General features: G+C 55.1%; 1 protein-coding gene across 13 annotated transcripts in view; it reads right to left on the reverse strand.

Annotated features, from left to right (window-relative positions):
- ANO1 (anoctamin 1) overlaps positions 1-20,371 on the reverse strand; it is a 198,184-nt gene that overhangs the window by 20,933 nt on the left and 156,880 nt on the right. For 5 of the 13 annotated variants that reach the window (XM_005576972.5, XM_005576970.5, XM_074012956.1 and 2 more), the window contains 10 exons: positions 18,402-18,484; positions 15,436-15,447; positions 14,767-14,838; positions 12,262-12,339; positions 11,219-11,293; positions 6,891-7,092; positions 6,519-6,630; positions 5,306-5,363; positions 3,038-3,138; positions 1,230-1,375 (listed from right to left, as the gene is read on the reverse strand). In XM_005576972.5, coding sequence (XP_005577029.3) covers positions 1,230-1,375; positions 3,038-3,138; positions 5,306-5,363; positions 6,519-6,630; positions 6,891-7,092; positions 11,219-11,293; positions 12,262-12,339; positions 14,767-14,838; positions 15,436-15,447; positions 18,402-18,484 — 939 coding nt within the window. The remainder of the gene's footprint in view (positions 1-1,229; positions 1,376-3,037; positions 3,139-5,305; positions 5,364-6,518; positions 6,631-6,890; positions 7,093-11,218; positions 11,294-12,261; positions 12,340-14,766; positions 14,839-15,435; positions 15,448-18,401; positions 18,485-20,371) is intronic. The other 8 variants (XM_045372306.3, XM_015434331.4, XM_065527824.2 and 5 more) reach the window with 3 other exon arrangements.

Raw genomic sequence — 20,371 nt, forward strand, 5'->3', positions numbered from 1 at the left:
ACTACTTTTGCTCATCCATTTAGTCAGCAAACACCCATTGAGTACCCACTGTATACCTGGACCTGCTCTAGGAGCAGGGCTATGGGATGAGGAGTAAGAGAGGGCGAGGCTGCCATCCTACCAGGGGGAGACAGAAGAGGGATGACGGGGTGAGGCTGTCTGCTGGGAAGCAGAAACACCAAGCAGAGGAGGGGTGGGGGTCGTGGCCGTGTCAGGCAGGGGCTGCCCCTTTCAAACACGGTGGTCAGGGAAGGCTTCTCTGTTGGGGAACATTCTGAATAGAGCCCGGCAGGCAGGAGAGAGTGAGTCATGCAGGTATTTGGGGGAGGGCATTCCAGCAGGGCACATCTAGTGCAAAGGCCCTGGGGCGGCCCAAGCTCTGTGGGGCTGGGGAGCAGCAAGGAGGCCAGCATGTGCAGAGCACAGGAGCAGGAGGGAGAGGTAAGTGACCAGGTCAGGGAGAGTCCAGAGCCGTGCGGACCGCACCTGGCTTTTTCCCAGCTCTCCTTGGCCACCCCCTAAAGGTATGTGCCGCCTCTTGGCATCCTCCTGGCCAGCCACACGATTGAGGGGGGTAAGGCTCAATCCCTGGGTCTCCTTTGAGCACCTGCCCTGTGCTAGGGGCAGCTGTCGCCAGCCCACAGGTGAGCAAGTCCTGGCTCCTGCAACTCAGGAGCTCACCACCAGGAAGGGGAGATGAGTCATGGACCCAAAGCAGGAGGCTTGAAGGGCCCTGGGGCTGAGACGAGGGACCTCGGATTGCGGGGGGTTTCAAGTGAGGAGGATCTTGTAGCTTAGCAGGGCTGAGCCCTCGGCTGCTGAGGGAGACTGAGGGAGGAGGAAGAGCTGCACAGCCGAGGTCGAGTTCGGGTTGCCCTGAAGGGAACTGTGCCTGGGGACCATGCCTGGGGACCGTGCCTGGGGATCGTGCCTGGGGACTGTGCCTGGGGACCATGCCTGGGGACCATGCCTGGGGACCGTGCCTGGGGACCGTGGCTGCTTGACCTGGGCCTCTGGAAGACAGGACAGCCATGCTCACCGACCCAAGGGAGCAGCAGCACCAGGATCCCAGGGTCTGCATCTCCCTCCTCCCCGCCCAGTGCTTCCGGAGGGATGCTGGGCACCGCGGGGTCGGGGGCATCATGCCCCTGCAGCCCCTCCCCACTCCAGGTGGCATGCTGGCCTGATTTCTATCCTGACGTCACCTGCCTGTCCCGGCTGTCACTCACTCATTTCCATGTACTCTGGGGTGAGGCCCGCGAAGGGCTCCAGGTTGTAATCCACCTCATACCGCTGCTTCCTCTTCACACACTCCTCGTGGTCAGGGGGGCTCTGCCGCTTCAGCTTCAGGTAACGGATGAGCTTCTTCATCTTCCTGAGAGATGTGACACCACACAGTTAGGTTTGCAGAAAGGTGAATCTGGGGCTCGGGTCTGGCACCTCTGGTGATGTGTCTTTTTTTTTTTTTTTTTTGAGACAGAGTTTCACTCTCTTTGCTCAGGCTGGAGTGCAGTGGCACTGTCTCAGCTCACTGCAACCTCTGCCTCCCGGGATCAAGCAATTCTCTTGCCTCAGCCTCCCGAGTAGCTGGGACTACAGGCACACGCTGCCACGCCCAGCTAATTTTTTGTATTTTAAGTCGAGATGGGGTTTCATAGTACTGCCCAGGCTGGTCTTGAACTCCTGAGCTCAGGCAATCCGCCCGTCTCTGCCTCCCAAAGTACTAGGATTATAGGCATGAGCCACTGCGCCTGGCCTCTAGTGATATTTCTAAGTTTCTGCTTTAAATCTAAAATTCACTTGTTTGCAATCATTTCTTTATATGATCTCCTCTGCCGTTTCCCCAAAAGGCAAGGGGTAAGCGTCATGGCTTTGCTGGCTACAGAAGGAAATGGAGGTGCAGGGAGGGCAAACGGCCACTTGTGACCCACAGGAGGGCCCAGCAGGCATCAGGGACACAAGAACAGTGGAGGCTGGTCATGCCCAAGTGGACTCTTGGGGAAAGACACAGATCATGGAAAATGGCCCAACAAGTTCCTGACTCCAGAGACCTAGGAGCCGTTGGGGAGGCGGGAATGGGATATGGATTTCTGAAGGTACAAGGTAATAAGGAGGCTGAGTCCCCCAGCCTCCATCTGGAAACCCTGGGGAGCCAGCATTGGGCTTGGGGGCACCTGGTGGTACCCCACATCCCCAGCCAGCATGGAGTGGGGTGTCATTCTGACTTCCTCTCCCTCCTTTGTCCAAAATGGAGTGGCTTTATTTTTTAATGTTTTTATTATTTATTTATTTTTTGAGACAGAGTCTTAGTCTGTCGCCCAGGCTGGAGTGCAGTGATGCGATCTTGGCTGACTGCAACCTCCACCTCCTGGGTTCAAGGGGTTCTCCTGCCTCAGCCTCCCATGTAGCTGGGACTACAGGCATCCACCACCACGCCTGGCTAATTTTTGTATTTTTGGTAGAGACGGGTTTCACCGTGTTGGCCAGTCTGGTCTCGAATTCTTGACCTCAAGTGATCCGCCCACCTCAGCCTCCCAAAGTGCTGGGATTACAGTTATGAGCCACTGCGCTTGGCCCTGTTTTTGTTTTTTAAAACAGGGTCTCACTCTGTGGCCCAGGCTAGACAGAGTGCAGTGGTACAATCACAGCTCACTGCAGCCTGGAACTCCTGGGCTCCAGCGATCCTCCTGCCTCAGCCTCCTGAGTAGCTGGGACTACAGGCACGCACCACCACACCTGGCTAACTTTTTATTTTTTGTAGAGGTGCAGTCTTGCTTTGTGCCCAGGCTGGTCTTGATTTCCTAGGCTCAAATGGTCCTTCTGCCTCGGCTTCCCAAAGTGCTGGGATTGCAGGCGTCAGCCACCATGCCTGACCTGGGGTGGCTTTTGCCTCATCTTCCCTCTGTGTCCTCCTTCTCTCCCTGTTTCTGGTGCCCCCATCTTGGTTGAAGCCCTGCGTCCACCCAGACCACCGCAGGAGCCATCCACACACCCCTCCGCCCGCCTCGCCTCTGTCACTCTAACCCGCCACACTCACGGGATGCCAATCTCGAACAGGTTGTTCTGGATCAGCTGTTTCCCCAGCATGATGATGCTAAGCTGGATGCATAGCTCCATCAGGCAGCCTCCTGGCGCACACTGTGGACAGAGAGCAGCATCAGCCCCGCTACAGGGACACCGGGAGAGGGACCGCAGCCCTGCAAGGAGGCCCACCCTCATGCCATGGGTTGACCTGCATCCTCCAAAAAAAGACACTCAGGTTCTAATCCCCGCCACCTGGGAACGTGGCCTTATTTGCAAAAAGGGTCTTTGCAGATGTAGTCAGGTCAGGGGGTGTTCATGCTGGGGTAGGGTGGGCGCCCATCCGAGGACTGGTGTGCTCAGAAGAAGAGAAGACGCGGGCACAGAGGGAAGAGGCCGCGTGAAGATGGAGGCAGAGGGTGGAGTGGCCGAGTAAAGGAACCATGAGAACTTCTGTAGTCCCCAGAAGCTGGGAGAGGCAAGGCAGGTCCTCCCCTAGAACCCTTGAAGGGAACACAGCCTGGCTAACACCTGGATGCTGCACTTCCAACCTTCAGAACTGTGAGACTCCATCTCTGTTATTTGAAGCTGCCCAGTCTGTGGGATTGAGTTGCGGCAGCCCTGGGAAACTGGCACACCCCGCCTACAGGCTGCTGGGCTTGGGGGCTGCGGCTGGGAGCTGGGAGCACATTGGGAGGGAGTAGGCAGGGGTGGGGCAGGGCCTCAGGGCGCCTCCTTTTTCCCAGTGCCACTGGCCGGTCCCATGCACCAGTCACCATCCACTGCCTCTGCACCACCATGGCAGGCTGAGCGCATGCAGCAGGCAAGCTCCACAGGAGGCGGAAGTCACCCCTAAGGCCTAATGCCCCTGACGCAGTGGGCCTGTGCCACCTCAGGCCAGGGACCCCGCAAGCAGGCGACAGTCAGAAACCTATCTGCGCTGGAAGTTTAACTTGTCCAAGCAAAGGGAACACCAGGGATGCGTGGTGACCCCTGAGGCACAGCAAATTTGTTCTGCATTCCAAATAAAACCTAGTAAATGCCCACATCTGTCTTGGAGAGCCATGCTTTCAGAAAAAGCAATTACACCATTTGCTTTATTATATGACTTCTCTGACCCGGGACGAGTGTGACAGGGGATGATGATACAAAAAGGAAAGAGCATTTCATAAGTTTGGCACAGATGCCCATTACTGTGGAGGACGCCCATGTCTTGGGCTGCCCAGGGGCCTGCATTCAGGTAGTTGAACCTCTAGGCTGCGCTCCAGACAGCCAGATCACCCTGTACCTGATGTCCACCCTATCCTCGATACCTTGTTTCACAGGGTCTTTATCAAGAAGACCCACCCTCTTATTTTCTGATAAGCTGAATTACGCTGTGGATTGGAAATGTTGAGACCAGAACCACTGATAGGCCCTGAAGCCCCGGCTTGGTCTGATGGAGCCCCTGGTTGTGAAACAGACAGTGGAGCAAGTCCATGGGCCGTGACAGAGGCTGAACCAGGCTGGCACAACCAGACCTTCTGTGGCCAGGATCGCTGGGCAGAAGTGAAATGCCACGAGCGTGGTGTTTGAGGGTAAAGAGACAAGCATTTCAATGTCTAGCTAAAAAAACAAACAAACAAAGGTAGCCAAGTTCTGTTTTGTCCTCATTAATTCATCTTTTTTTTTGAAATGGAGCCTTGCTCTGTCACCCAGGTTGGAGTGTAGTGGCGAAATCTCAGCTCACTGCAACCTCCACCTTCCAGGTTCAAGCGATTCTCATGCCTCAGCCTCTTGAGTAGCTGGGATTACAAGCATACACCAATGCGCCCAGCTAATTTTTTGTGTTTTTAGTAGAGATGGGGTTTCACCATGTTGGCCAGGCTGCTCTCGAACTCCTGACCTCAGGTGATCCAACAGTCTCGGCCTCCCAAAGTGCTGAGATTACAGGCATGAGCCACTGCGCCCAGCCTTCATTCATTCATCTTAACCAGAAGAGAAATATTCAGTCTCACAAAAAAAGAAATGAAAAGAAAAACCAGATGTCCTGCTTTTCTTTCATAAACTCTATAGCGAGTTTACCCTTCTAGGTGATTCTATATGAACACACCAAATAAGATCAAAGCCCGCCCCACCACGTCAGGGGAACAGAAAAGTTCCCAGCAGGAAGGAAAGAAACCACTGTTCTTTGCTGAACAAATATGCTGCGGCTGCTTCTCCCAAGTGCTTCTCCCAAGCACGGTGTAGACAAATCGTAAGCAAAACACAAGGGGCTACCAGAAACGAATAAAATTTCGGTTACCTCTTCCATTCGGAAGGAACGGAAAATGTACACGTAGTCGCCCGGGCGTCCGACAAACCTGAAACGATGGGGGAGGTCATTAGAAAGAAGATGAGCCCCTAGCTCAGCTCCGGGAGAGACCCCCAAGTGGGGACTGTGCGGCGTGTGAGTCCTGCAGGCCCAGCCTCAAGGGTATCTACAGGTGGCTCTCCCTGCCTGGTCACATCTGCTAAAAGATGACCACAGTGGTTTTCACTGGTCAAAGGTTGGATTCCCAAACCCAGAGATGGGTCAGAAAAAGGAACTTCTTCAGTGAGAGGTCATGAGACTGAGAGGCAGTGGGAAGGGGGCCCAGCGGGGCATTAAGGCAAAGACCACCGTGGTCTGAAGACTGCAAGCTGCTGCGCTAGCTTCCCCGGGACTCAGGACGTGCCGCTGGCACAGTGATGTCCGTGGACAGCTGGCACAGAAGCACTCTGGGGACCTCGGGCAGCTGGGGCAGGTGGTGGCCAAAGGCCACCTTGGGTGGGGATAGACAGCCTCTTAGCCTTCTAGGGGCTGGTGTGGGGTGTGGAGGCTTCCGAGAGCCTGCTCCATCCTGGATGCACTCAGCGAGGACTGGACCCCTTGGCAGGGCCCTGGGAACCTGGGCCAGGAGGGCGGGCATGGCACTGGTAAATCACATGATGTGGAGGAGGCGGCCTTTTGGGGGGCTCTGAGATGAGACCAGCCAGCCCCTTGCGGGAGTGGCGGTGGAGGTGGGGGCATCATTGTGGGTGGGCCGCAGGCCCCACCACAGCCTGGGATGGCTCCAGAGGGTCCAGGCGGGGCAGGTTTCACCCCACCAGGAGCTGTGAAGAGGGCTCAAGTGGCCAGCAGCCGCACTTCCACGCCCTCCTCTCTCCTTGTCCCCACTCTGTGGACTCCTCCCTACCCCTCACTTCCCGGGGTTCCCACTGCCCGGGGTCCTCACTGCCCAGGGTCCTCACTCCCGGGTCCTCACTGCCCCATCCTCACTGCCTGAGGTCTCGACTGCCTGGGCTCCCTGCTGCCCAGGGTCCGGCCGCTCTGGAGCCTTAGCAGGGCCCAGGCCTTCTCCCTGACCCTCATCGGCTGCAGGTGCCACAGTGTCTGCCCTGTCTTGGGCTCCAGGTGCCCCCCGCCTGTGGGGAGGGAGAGCCCTCCCCTGGACTTGGGAGAAGCGAGGTGGGGAAAATGCTGAAGATGTCCCTACCGGCCTTTGAAGAACGCCACGTAAAAGATGGGGGTGTAGGAGTTCACAAACTTCAGCAGGAAAGCCTTGAAGATCAGCCTCTCCTCGAAGCTTTTCTCCGTCTTCGGGACCTCTAGAGGGAGGGGTAGGATGATACTGAGGCTGTGGCTGGGATGGCCCCCAACAGCCTGGTCCAGTCTCTGGCTGGCCACTGACACCGTCACTCAGTTGGCTCTCATAGGCGCGCCAGGGCCTGTGATCAGGATCCCCGTTCAGAGCCAGGGAGCTGGGGCCCAGAGGAGTTAAGCAACAAACTCAAGGGTGCACAGCAAGAGGCAGGCGACTCCGGCTGCCTGAGTCCAGGCCATGGGTACCTGGAATGTGGGCACTCACCGATCTTGGTGAGCCACCGGGCTATGCAGCCGTACACCTCATCCAGGAGGATGATGACCACTAGGTTGATGATGACCGCAGTAGCTGTGACTGTGACCCGGATGTTGGACCGCACGGAGGGGGAGGAGTTCATGGCCAAGGCGGCGGCCATGGAGATTCTGTAGATGATGACGCCAAGGACGATGGCAAAAGTCACTGCAATCTGCAGGGGGGGGAAGGGGCACTCTTGGTTGGGGGCCCACCCAGGACCTTCCTGGGCCTGCCCCATCTACTCCCTCAGCCCAGCTGTCCCCCAACCTTCCTGCTCTTCTGCTTCAAAACAAGGACTGACATTTCTTGAGCACCTGCCAAATGCTAGGCACTTTCTGTGCATTAACTAGAGACAGATGGACGAGGGGCTAGTTTCTGTTCCAAGGAAGAGGACACTGAGGTTCAGAGAGATCACATAGACAGGCCAGGTCACCCAGCTCAGGAGCTGGGATTTACCAGGCGGTCTACCCAAGTCTGCAGTTCACAAGATCTTTGCGCTACCATCTTCCTGGAGCCCAAGCACGGTCCCCAAGCAGAGCCCAGGACACAGTATGGCCACCAGGCCAGTGGCTGGTCCCAGAGCAGGCTGACTGCTGGGAGGGGCTTCTCCCCCAACCCATGGTGAGCTCAGGGACATCCTCACATGGTGTGCAGGGCTGAGGTGTGCCTCCCTCACAGCCACCTCCTGGGGACTCCCCTGGTAAAGGAGGCGGGTGCTGCCTGGGATGGGGCAGGGCTTTGGGTCTGGCTGGAGTTGCTTTGGGTCCCTTCTCCCAGCCAGCAGCTCCCTTCCAGCTCCCCCACCAGAGCGAGCTCCTCCTCTTGCCAAACCTACCGTGGGACCAGAACATTCCATAAAACTTGGGTTGGCGGTTGCCTGAGAAACCGTGGTGGGAGCTGGCTACAATGACAAGATTGTTCCACACACTGCTGTCTGTCTGTCTGTCTGGGCTCCCTCACCCTGCCCTGCCCTGCCCTGCCCTGCCCAGGGGTGTGGATGCCCCATTCTGAGCCCTCATTGAGGACGGAGGGACCGAGGGCTGGGTAGGAGAAGCACAGAGCAAAGTCAGGCTCCTCCCCTAGGCGTGAAACCACCCACAGGACACAGGCTCTGTCTTGTCACCCTGTGTCCCCGCGTTCCAGGAAATCGCACATTTGCTCCCATGCAACGGTGCAGAGGGCAGGTCCCGTCCCTGCTAGCACGGTCACGGGTGGCTCCCAGGACAGACCCAGGAGGCCTGGGGCTGCCCTCTGCGTCTCCCAGTTGCAGCGTGGGATGGGTCTGTCTGCCCCAGAGGGAGTCCGCAGCTTTCAGAAACCTAGAAAAGCTCTCATTTCACGTTCTGGGCCATTACCACCGGCTTCTGCAGGCATCTGCCAGTAACACATGGTGACCACACCCTGTCCAGGAAAACGCCTGCAGCCCTCACCACACCCTGACGAAGGAGTAGCCCTGCTGCGAGGCGTGGGGACCACTCCCTGGCCAGTTCCGGGGAATGAGGGTTTTCCTTGGAAAAGCCCTCGGTCCTGCCAAGAGGCCTCCAGGACGTCTGTCCCCGTGCCAGCATGCGGAGGTGCAGGTGGAGCACCGGGCCTGTGGGAGACTCAGCGGGGGAGGCCCTCCACCCCAGCAAGCACGTCCCCTGCCCTGCCACGGGGCAGTCGGGCCCACAACAGGCACACCCTGCGGCAGGCTCCCTTCCAGTCTCCCTGGTCCATCTCCCCTGCATCTCCAGGACCAGGGGCATGAGGGGGCACATCCTAGGTGCTCAGCCAATGTTTGTTCACTGAATGAAACTCCCAAGTTGAAGACAAAGCCGTGTCCTCTTCAACCCTATGAAGCCCTTGACGGGTTTACCAGGATGTCAAGGCTGGGAAAAGAGCCGGCTACTTCCCTATCCAATGTCCTCTCTGTCTTTCCTCTACCATCCTGCCTTGCTGAGACGGCAGTGCGTGCTCATTCCTCAGCCTCCCTGCAGAGGCTGAACCAGTTCTGACCAATGAGATACAAGCAGAGGTGTGGCAGGTCTTCTGCAAAAGCACCTTCAGACAGGGCCTGCCACCCCTGGCCCATCTCTTCCCCCGCCCTTCCCCTTCTTCCAGCCTGGAGAGTGGAAGTGATGTTGGAGGTGCAGCAGCCATGTTGTGACCAAGAGGGGACCTACTCCTAGGACAGGCGAGTAGAAGGTCAGAGAAGCCAGTGACTCTGATGGCATCATGAGGCCACCAGACCAGCCCTAGATGGCCACCTCCTTCCCAGCCCCTCACTGGCCCTTCTGTGACAATGCTGTTGCTTCTGCAGTGGGAGTGGCTGAACCTCAGGCTAGCCTCTGCTGGGTGAGGGATGGGGAGCCTCCGGCTATCTCCCAGCCCCCTCGCCTGGCGCCTGGCCAGAGGGGACACATCCCCTCAACACGAGGCCAGGTGCCCTCCCACCAAGTCACTGGAGAGCACAACAGCCCCCAGCTCCCACTGAGGGGCTCTCCTTCCCCAGGTAAGGGGGAGGGGCAGGCCCCGCCGCTGAGACCACCCTGCTCTGGACTTCTTTATGTCGGCCGGGGTCCCTCTTACTGTACCTGAGAGCGTGAGGGGACACTGGATCTTCCCGCTGCTTCCATGACTCGATCAGGGGGCCCTTGGCCCCTCACTCAACCCGGAAAACAAAGACAGCCCCCTGCCCCTGTCTCTCCAAGTTCCTACGGAATGGCATGGATCTTGGAGCAGGCAGTCCAACTGGCACCGGTTTCTGCAGGCATATGCCAGTGACTACATGGTGACCACGGCCACCGCCTCTGGCTGGCACCAGAGGAGAGGGTGCAGTCTTCCGGCTTTAGTTTCTGTGTCAGCAGGAGAGGGATGGTACCAGGACTGGCCAGTGGCAAGGACTGAATGAGACACTCCAGTGAGGGCCTCAGTGCACAGCTGCCAACCTGGGTCTCCGAGTACCAGGTCTCTGGGCTTGGTGGCCGCAGGAGGCGCTGCCTTCAAGCTGTCAGACTGGACAAGGGCAGGGTCATTTCTAACATGACCACAGCTGGCTCCGAGCCCTTGCTGGGTGATGGAAACACAGCTAGTATGCGGCCAAGGCCGAATCCACTGGGGGTTGAAATCCCTGGGATTGAAATCCCCTAAAAGCCACAAGATGTTTGCCCACGAGCCGCGTCACAGACTTGCGGTCCCCTGAGTAGCACTATCGTGTCCTGTCTGCGTGTTATTTATTTAATAGTTTTCTTTTTAAAAACTTTTTAAAATTTGGTTTTACTTAATTTAATGCTGATGCCTGTATCAGGGCTCAAGTCATGTTTGGTCACAAAATAAACAGTTTTTTTTTGAGACAGGGTCCCGCTGTATTGCCCAGGCCGGAATGCAGTGATGCAACCACAGCTCACTGCAGCCTCGACTTCTCAGGCTCCAGCAATCCTCCCACTACAGCCTCCCGAATAGCTGGGACCACAGGCATACACCACCACGCCAGCTACTTTTTGTATTTTTGGTTTTGCGATGTGGCCCAGGCTGGTCTCAAACTCCTAAGCTCAAGCAATCCTCCTGCTTCAGCCTCCCAAAGTGCTGGGAATACAGGTGTGAGCCACTGCACTCAGTCAGTTTAATGGCTTTCTTAAAAAGTCTTCAGTTTCTTCTTAAATGGTATCTTTGAATCCCAGGCTTGAATTACTAGATACTTAAAAAATCATGTCTCTCAAAATGAAAGCTGTGTATCAGGGACCACTGAAATCATCTTATGTACCCGCTGGCATGTGAAGCCCCCACTGGGGGTCACTTTGGAACCCTGGTCCCTTCCCATTTCAGGGGTAGTGGTGAGTCTTCCCCACCTACCCACTGCCCTGAGGAGATGGGGCCGGCGCACCCTGGGACCAATGGTACTGCCATGTGAAAGGCTGAATCAGGTCTTGGAGGACACCAATCACTTCCTTTTTTTTTTTTTTTTTTTTTTTTGAGACAGAGTCTTGCTCTGTCCCCCGGGCTGGAGTGCAATGGCGTGATCTCTACTCACTGCAACTTCTGCCTCCAAGGTTCAAGTGATTCTCCTGCCTCAGCCTCCTGAGTAGCTGGGACTACAGGCATGAACCACGACACCAGCTAATTTTTGTATTTTTAGCAGAGACGGAGTTTCACCATATTGGCCAGGCTGGTCTCGAACTCCTGACGTCAAGTGATCCGCCTGCCTCGGCCTCCCAAAGTGTTGGGATTACAGGTGTGAACCACCACGCCCAGCTGATGCCAATCACTTCCTTGCGGTTTCCCCTGACTTCCTCTGGCCTTAACCTTCTGGAACTTACCATGAAGATGATGGAGACCAAGTTGGTGAGGTAGGCTGGGAACCGATCTCTCCAGGTCAGCTTCACTTTGTCAGTCTACAACACAAAACGATGCCCGTCACTGGCTGGAACCATCACGATGAGACATGTCTGTGTGTCAGCGTGGGGGGGTGTGTGTGTGTGTGCATGGGCCCAGGGACAACTTGAACAACAGAAATACTCAGAAAAGCCTTCAAAAATGCCCACAGGTGATGAGCCAGGGCAAACACATAGGGTTCCAAGAAGCATTTGGGGGTTTATCACCTATGTCACAGGATAACGGGACTAAGAGCCGTTAAATACTGTGATTCCTCTGTGTACAGGGCATTGTAATGCCAGCTGCCTTTCTAAAGACTGTTGGATCCACGTCTGGGAGAAACTTGGACCTGGAGTCCATGTCTTCAGCTAAAAGTCTCACTTCTAAGTCTAGAAGATGGAAGATGTTTTCCCAGTGCCACCCAGACCATAATAGTTATTTTTCCTTTGTGGAGCAAGTTGAAACAAGCAGCTAGTACTACAAGTTCAAACGTCGTCTGTGGTGACACATGGCCCGAAGGCTCTCAGCACCCAAGGTTGGCTTGGTCTGGAGAAACCCTAGGTAGAAGCTCATCACTAACCCGGGACGTTTCAAATGGAGGTGGATTTCTTCCATGGGAAAATGCATGTATTAGGTCACGGAATGCGGACAGGGGCGCGACACCTGAGGCCACTCATTCCAGGGGTGGGTGGCATGCGTGTTAACGAGAAGACCAAGAATCGCTTGCAGGCAATTGTGACAAGCACGTTTCACGAGCTCCAAATCAAGCCAGAGCCCCCCCGCCCCCGCCACCGCAGACCCACCACAGCCATGCAGTGCCATCGCAACACGCCGGGCTCGCTGGGTGCCGAAGGAAGACAGAGAAACATGGATGTGAATGTTAAAAAAAAAAAAACAAAAAAACAACAGTTTGTTGAAGAAAAACACAATCGACTTTGATTGCCTGCAAACAGTCAAGACGCGCGTTGCCCGCAAAATAGAAAAGTACCAATTTCACCCCCGCCATGGCTGTCTTAACCCTCTGCTTCCATTTGTTTGTTGACTCCTCTGGGATATGCCGGCGCTTCTGAGGGCGGGTGGGGGGAAAGAGAGCACCGTGCGGTGAAGCGGGAGGTGGGCCGCAGACCGCGGGGCCCAGGGAACCGTCCCCATCTTGGCAGCAGGCTGGCCCCTCCCGGTGCCAGCCGTAAGCTCACTGCCAAGGCTGACTTGGGTTCTGGGCATTTTAAACAGATAAGAGATGGCAGAGACCCACGTTGGGAAGGAACATCTGTAACCAAGTGGTGGACAGGAGGGACTCCAGTAGGCACCCTCCACTGGACCGCGTCATGCCCCACCTCGCAGAGGGCAGCTGGATTCCAGCGGGAGGTAGCGGCCAACACCAGCATCTTATGACAGCAGGAAGGAAGCCACACCCAGAAGCCCAAGCTCATGTGCCGATTAGGTGGTGGGCCTCTTTTCACAAATGAATTCATAAATGAATTCAGTGCCATAGCTGGAGGGAAATCAAAACCAGAGGGCAGCCGCTGGGAGCCAAATGGAACGGAGGAGGAAATAAAGGGTACGGCCCATCAGAAGCAGACAGGGCCTGGGGGTACCTCTGAGCTCTGCAAAAATAAACCCCCATGCCTCTGTTGCTTTCATGTGATCAGAGAGCGTGGGCTGAAGGCAAGCCACGGGCCACAGAGGCAGACGGACCCTGTTCCAAGTGGTGGCTTCCTTTCGGCCCCCGTTGCCCAGATGCACTGTTGTGGCTTGGTTAGGTCCCTTGCCTTAAATGGACATAGTGTGTGCCACAAAGCCCTTTTCTCCCCCTCAGGAAGGAGTGGAATACCCACCCATGCTCACTCTAAGAGGTGCGACCACACAGCTACAGGGTGGGCTGTCTTGGGGGCCACACACTGACATTTCCACCCAGGCTTGGGGGCCGGGACGCTGCCCTGAAAACACGCCGGACGCCTGCAGGGCCCTAGAGATGGTGGCATCCAGGCCTTTTGCTTTCCCAGGAGGGAATGAGGGGCAGAGGGCCTGAAGGGCCAGTTCAGAGGGCAGCTGGCACCCGGCGTGCATGTCCGATGAGTTAAGTCAGACAGACAGTCTATTTTAGGGCGATAACTCCTGCTTTTATGGTTGTATTCTGCACACCTTTGAGTCCTGCTCAGATCCTCAGGGGTGTTTAAAAAGACGTACTTCCTGGCTATAGGAGGACCGAGCTGTACCCCAAATTCTCATTGTGTTTGAAGAGCTGGGCCTTGGGAGGAGGCTTTCTAGAGCACCCACTTTACCCTCCAGATGGGATTTTGGCAACTGCAACCCCTGACCACTTTGAACCTGTGGAGCACTATCCCCTGACACATCGACAAGGAAAGACAAACCCAGGGGTTTGTCTTGATCGGTCCCCAAAGCTGAAAATGTAGATATGACACAAGGTCGGGACCTGTGAGAGCTCCCTCGACTGCCCTCATCCCTCAGTGCAGGCATCTCCAGCCTCCGTTAGAGGCTGACAAGGCCAGGAACTCCATGCCTGCTTGTCCCATATCATGTGAAAAACACCATTAAAAAAACTTGGCTGGGCACCGTGGCTCACGTCTGTAATCCCAGCACTTTGGGAGGCCAAGGCAAGCAGATCTCTTGGGGTCAGGAGTTCGAGACCAGCCTGGGCAACACAGTGAAACACAAAAAATTAGCTGGGCACGGTGGTGCACGCCTGTAGTCCCAGCTACCCGGGAGGTTGAGGCATGAGAATTACTTGAACCCGGGAGGCGGGGGGACCAGTGAGCCGAGATCACGCCATGCACTCCAGCCTGAGCGACAGAGAGAGACTCTGTCTTAACAAACAAACAAATGAACAAACAAACAAACAAACAAACAAAGCTGGCAAGCACCTCTGGAGGTCTTCGAGAATCCTGGCTGCACATACGACTTAATTTGAATGAGACGTTTGGGGAAAAAGAAGAGCAATTATTATAAAAAGATGATGACCTCAAAAACATTGCAAAACATGTCTCACCCTCATTCTCACAGTCTGAGTGAAACAAGGAACTGGCCATTTGCTCAGGGGTGCTGGTTTGGCAAAGGCTTCTGTTTCGTTGTTTGACATAGAACAGGAGCGGTGTACTGTGAAAAAACTTTGAAGCCTCAAAGCCACATGGTTCTTGTGGTTGAAATGCTTGCTGAAATTTGAGATCACCCTCAGGATACATCAAGACAGAGATCTAGAGGAGGTTTGATAAACTATAGCCCTTCGGCCAAATCTGGCCCCCTGTCTGTTTTTGCAAATAAAGTTTTATTGGAACACAGTGTGTGGAACACAGGCCCATGTGTTTACCTACTGTCTATGGCTCCTTTTGATGCTACCATGGCAGAATTGAGCAGCTGCAACACGGGGTTACACTGCCTACAATCTTTGTTATCTGGGCTGATCCCAGGTCTACATTGTTGATGAACACAGTGTTTTATTGCTGGGAAAGTTAACCCGCAGTGGCCACCATACCTCTTTGTTTTTGTACTCTTTCTTCAGAGACTTCTCCAAGACTCTGGCTTCATATTCAGCTCTGGGATGATCCTATGAATGAAACCAAGTCAAGACGGAGGCCTTGTTAATTGTGAGTCTGAGCTTCTCAGCGTCAGCATACTTGGCAAATCAGTCCATGGATTAGCCTCGGGCACCCTTTGGGTCCAGTTCATAGTTGGCTGCTGAGAATATTTCCAATGTAATCCCCCCGTCTGTCGTCTGGATAGTGACCCAGGATTATCCCGCTTGTGGGGAACCCCAGCCCATTGAGAGGGCCACCGAGTCTGGCCTCTGTGTCCTCCTAGAGGTGGAGAAACCTGTACCAGGCTGCAGTGAACACCCAGCCATGAACTGGCCCTTAGAACATTCTACGGAGGAGCTGTGGGGGTCGGAAGAGATGCAGTACGTGTCGGCAAGCGCGGGCAGCCCAGAGGTGCCAGGCCTTGGGGAGCTCAGAGCAGGTCAGCGAAGGGTGCTGGAAGGGAAGAATGGGTTAGGAGAGACCGGAGGTAAAGAGAAAGCAGAGACCCCGCCTGCGTGGAGAAACTGCGGGAACTGCATGGTAGAAATAGATTAGGTGCAAGAGAAGGTCCCTCTCCCAGGGAGACAGGCCGTGGGAAGATAGAGGAGCGACAAAAAATTCCAAACCTTGACAGCCTCCTTCAGGGAACCAGAAAAGTAAAAACAAAAACACAAAGATGTCATTATTTAGGTTGTTATTTTAGAAATAGGACCTGTCCACTAAAGACAACTTTCTTTTTTTTTGAGATGGAGTCTTGCTCCATTGCCCAGGCTGGAGTGCAATGGCGTGATCTTGGCTCACTGCAAGCTCTGCCTCCTGGGTTCAAGTGATTCTCCTGCCTCAGCCTCCCGAGTAGCTGGAATGACAGGCGCCCACCACCACACCCAGCTAATTTTTTGTATTTTTAGTAGAGACGGGGTTTCACCATGTTAGCCAGGATGGTCTTGATCTCCTGACCTCGTGATCTGCCCTCCTCGGCCTCCCAAAGTGCTGGGGTTACAGGCGTGAGCCACCGCGCCCGGCCCTAAAGACAACTTTCTTCAGAACTAGGATGAAGGTAAAAGATGCAGGTGAGCTGGGATGGGTGGGTGATCCTGGGTTCCTTTAAGGTTCACTGCTGCTTGAGGGTGACTATGGGCTGTGGCCTTTGTAGCTGTGGCCTTTTCCCATAGTTTTGGAAATTCCCCAAATTTCCAAATTTCAGTGCTGGACTGAAATGTCTCAGACTCAGCTAAGGGATACATGGGCCACATGATGGGACACAAGTGTCCTGCTTCAGTACCGAAGTCCGGGGTTCAGGCTATATGGAGGGGAGGCCCCGTTCGCCTGTAGTTATTACTCCCAAAGGAGGCCCTGACCAGCTGCTGGGGGGTGCGAGTGGCTCACTGTGGGAAATTCATTCAGGCCCCTTGGCACTGTGTGTGCCCAGTGACTTCGGTTGTCACCCCCAAAATCAAGATCCCAAACCATCGGAGTCAGGAGATCAGGGAATGGGACCCCAAGGGGTTGAGCAAAGGGGACTGGAGCTCACTGCCAACTTTCCCCAGCCACAAGGACATCACAGAAAGGACATTTGAAATTGACTCCTGAACAAGACAGCGACTGCTTTTTTTTTCTTCTATCTGAATCTTTCTTTTTTTTTTTTTTTTTTTTTTGAGACGGAGTCTTGCTCTGTTGCCCAGGCTGGAGTGCAGTGGCCGGATCTCAGCTCACTGCAAGCTCCGCCTCCCGGGTTCAGGCCATTCTCCTGCCTCAGCCTCCCGAGTAGCTGGGACTACAGGCGCCCGCCGCCTCACCCGGCTAGTTTTTTGTATTTTTTAGTAGAGACGGGGTTTCACCGTTTTAGCCAGGATGGTCTCGATCTCCTGACCTCGTGATCTGCCCGTCTCGGCCTCCCAAAGTGCTGGGATTACAGGCTTGAGCCACCGTGCCCGGCCTATCTGAATCTTTCTAATTGAAACGGCAAGGAAGAGAACACCCAGAGAGCCCCCGCCACGGACAGGGCTCTGGCTGTGTCCCGGGTCTGCCCTGCAGAGCTGTGTGCCGTGAACAGGTTGCATTGATCTCCGCCTAGTCATTTGTGGACAGGATAATGAGACCGGCTGAGGAAGAGGGTGGAGGCTGTTATCTGGGCAGGTAAAGGTGTGGCCCAGTGGCCACAAGCTGGGCAGCCATTTATGGGGCACTGTGTGCTGGGTCAGGTTCTAAGTGCTTTATATCTATTGACCCATTGAGACCCTACAAATGCCATCAAGTGAGGACACTGAGGTACAGAGATGTTAAGCAATCTGCCTGGGGTCACGCAGCAAGGCTGCTGCCGAATCTGGATGGAACTCTGGCAGCCTGGCCGCAGAGGCCCGTCTTGTACCCTCTGAGCTGCCGTGCCTCTCCCAGAAAACTCTAGTCCCCTTGTCTGTTGACAATATTGTCAGCCCGAAGCTGGCACATTTGGCTGAAGAGTGGCCCATGGGTTCAGTGTGAGAGGGAGCAGATTGTGTGAGAAAATACAACAGAAAAGTTAAGAAAAAGTTTTTAAAGAAAAAAATCCTTTAAAAGAAAAATATCTTTTAAAAGAAATGTCCACATTACAATAAAAATGCATGAAAAGTTTCTCTTTTTAAAAGGAGCATGTGTAGCCTGGGCAACATAGCAAGACCCTGACTCTTACAAAAAATTAAACAATTTGCCAGGCGTGGTCGTGTGTGCCCGTGGCCCCAGCTACTTGGGAGGCTGAAATGGGAGGAGGGCTTGAGCCCGGGAGGTCAACGCTGCAGTGAGTTATGATCATGCCATTGCACTGCAGCTTAGGTGACAGAGGGGGACCCTGTCTCCCAAAAAGTGGGGAGCATGTTTTATAACATTAAATAGTGGTCAGCGTGGTTGCACCTTACAGCGTGTGCATGAGGTCGCCTCTGTTGTGCACCAAGGCTAATTGTGGGGACTGTTACTCCTTTTCATTTCCACTTACCCTGAAGGGAATTCCTGCTGGACTTGGGATCCCTGTGAGTACAGTTCACCCGGCATCCCAGGGGCCACGTAATACTGAATGTCCCTCTCTCTGGAGCATGAAGATGCCAGACACTGGCTTTCCCTCTACGTTAGTCAAGGATCCGTTCCCTCTTGTCAGCCACGCCCGGCTGCAGGCACAGAGCTGGCCCCAGGGAATGCGGGCTTGGCACCCGGGGAGGCAGATGCTCACGGCCACCTTGGGAGACCCATGGACAGTGTCCATTCCCTCTCCACCTCCACGGGTGGTGCCGACAGCCCGGGCAGCCCCCAGACGCGATGAGGTCAGTGTGGTGAGCCCTGGCATGCGCCTGAGACCACGCTGGTGGCTGGCGTGTCCACGTGATCATGGGGATGAGAACACTTCAGCAGACAGGGAATGGTCACTCTGGCCACGGAGGGTGTTCAGAACACCAGGGTGATGAGCGGCGAGGCAGGCGGGGGGCGGGGGGCGGGGGGCGGCCTTGCCTCAGCTTGGACCAGGAGCGCTTTCTGACCTTGGGCCTCCGTGTAAGTCCCAAGGAGGTCCTGGGGCAGGGGGAATGTGGGGGAAGGGCGTGACGTGCAAGGCGCCAAACCCACTGACCTCCTCCTCCTCGAAGCCCGTGAGGTCCCAGAGGTAGTTGAGCCGCATCTGTTTCCGCTTCCAGTGCTCCATGAAGGTGGCAGCTGCGGGCAGGGGCAAAACCAGAATCTCCGATGAATAAAGGCATTTTCTTTTTTTTTTTTGAGACAGAGTTTTGCTCTTGTGCCCAGGCTGGAGTGCAATGGCGCGATCTCGGCCCACTGCAACCTCGCCTCCTGGGTTTAAGCAATTCTCCTGCCTGAGTCCCCTGAGTAGCTGGGATTATAGGCATGCGCCACCACACCCAGTTAATTATTGTATTTTTAGTAGAGACTGGGTTTCACCATGTTGGCCAGGCTGGTCTCGATCTCCTGACCTCAGGTGATCTGCCTGCCTCAGCCTCCCAAAGTGCTGGGATTACAGGCGTGAGCCACCGCGCCCAGCCAGGGCATTCTTTTCTTTTTTTATCGGTGTTTGGTGAGCAAGGGTGATGTACTGGGCTGAGAACTTTATCTGAATTCATGTGTTCAGCCCTCCCACCAATCCTGTGGGGCAGGAACCGTCATTCTCCCTTTTTACAGATGAGGAAACTGAGGCACGGGACACTCCAGTCCCAACCGAGGTTACCCAGCTAGTGAGGATGGGCAGCCTGGTCCCAGAGCCCGTGTCTCAACCATCCTGCCCCATTGCTCTTGGGGAACCCGCTTTGGAGGTCAGGAGGAACGAGGGGTGAGCCCAGGCCACTCACTCACTCGGGCTTCAAACCACCCCAGGAGTCTGCCTGCTGAACTGCACTGGCGGCTGCTGCATTCGGCTTCATATTCCCAACAGGCAAAGCATGGTTCAAATGCCGCCTCCTCCAGGAAGCCACTGATCATCCCCCTCAGTGTGAGAAAAACCCAGCTCCTCTCGGGACCTTCCTCAGCCTGCGTCTGTCTTGCCTATGGTGTCAGTGCTGCCTTCCATCAGGATCCCCATCCCATGACTTGTGTGTGGGGCAGGGATGGGGCCTCGTTCCCCTGGGTCCCCAGTTCCCAGAGGTGCCTGGGACAGACAGGTGCTCGAGTAGGCACTGAATGACTGACTTTTGTGAGCACACAGCTTGCAAAAGGAGATGCCCCTGGCCGAAGTGTTTATCCTGATCGCTTCTCCCTACAAAAGAAAATCTGCAGAGGCTGAGGGGCAGAGTAACAGGAAGGCCACAGAGTTCCTCAGAGCTCACGATTCTCGAGCTGTTCCACGCCAGGCACTGTTGGGAGCTGGTCGATCTACAGACCTCTCCAGGACAGGGTCCTTGCATTTGTCTGAAGATGCTTAGTACAAATTTTCGGGCAATACTACCGGAGTTCAACACCAGCCACTGAGCTCTGTGACCTTTGGCAAGTTATTTAGCCTCTCTGTGCCTCTGTTTCCTCATCTGTAAAATGGTGCCTTCTAATAATCAGACTTGGAGTATCAGTGAGGAAGCATCAGTGTTATTTAAGCCTCACAGTGATCATAGCAGGTAGGCACTATTCCCATCCTCTCCATTTTACAGAGGGGGAAACTGAGGCTCAGAGGGATCAAATGGTTTATCTGAGAAGCAGCAGCACTGATGTGCAAGTAAAATGGGCTGTGTGACGGTGAACGTGCAGAGTGAATTCACAAACGTGGCCCTTAACTGAAGGTGACGTGTGGCAGGAAAGAACGGAAGTCATGAGTGTGAACCTGTTTCAGAGGACGTGAGTCTATGCATAACACACCCCATTCCCATTAAGGCGAGGTGTGAATGAGGCTTCCGAGCATGCAGCGGTTTGTCTAGGATGGCAACTCTATCAACTGGCCCAGCCTGGAAATAGGACCCCCCTACCCAGGTCTTTCACAGCAGGGTAATGTAATCCTGGGACTTGCTCGCACAGGCAATGGAAAAGCTGAGAAGCCACATGGGGGATGGTGGGACCACCCAGAGATGACCCACAGCAGGAGCTGGCATCCGTTTCAGGATGGCAGGA

Source organism: Macaca fascicularis, chromosome 14 (assembly GCF_037993035.2).
Source record: "Macaca fascicularis isolate 582-1 chromosome 14, T2T-MFA8v1.1".
NCBI classification, from domain to species: Eukaryota; Metazoa; Chordata; class Mammalia; order Primates; family Cercopithecidae; genus Macaca; species Macaca fascicularis.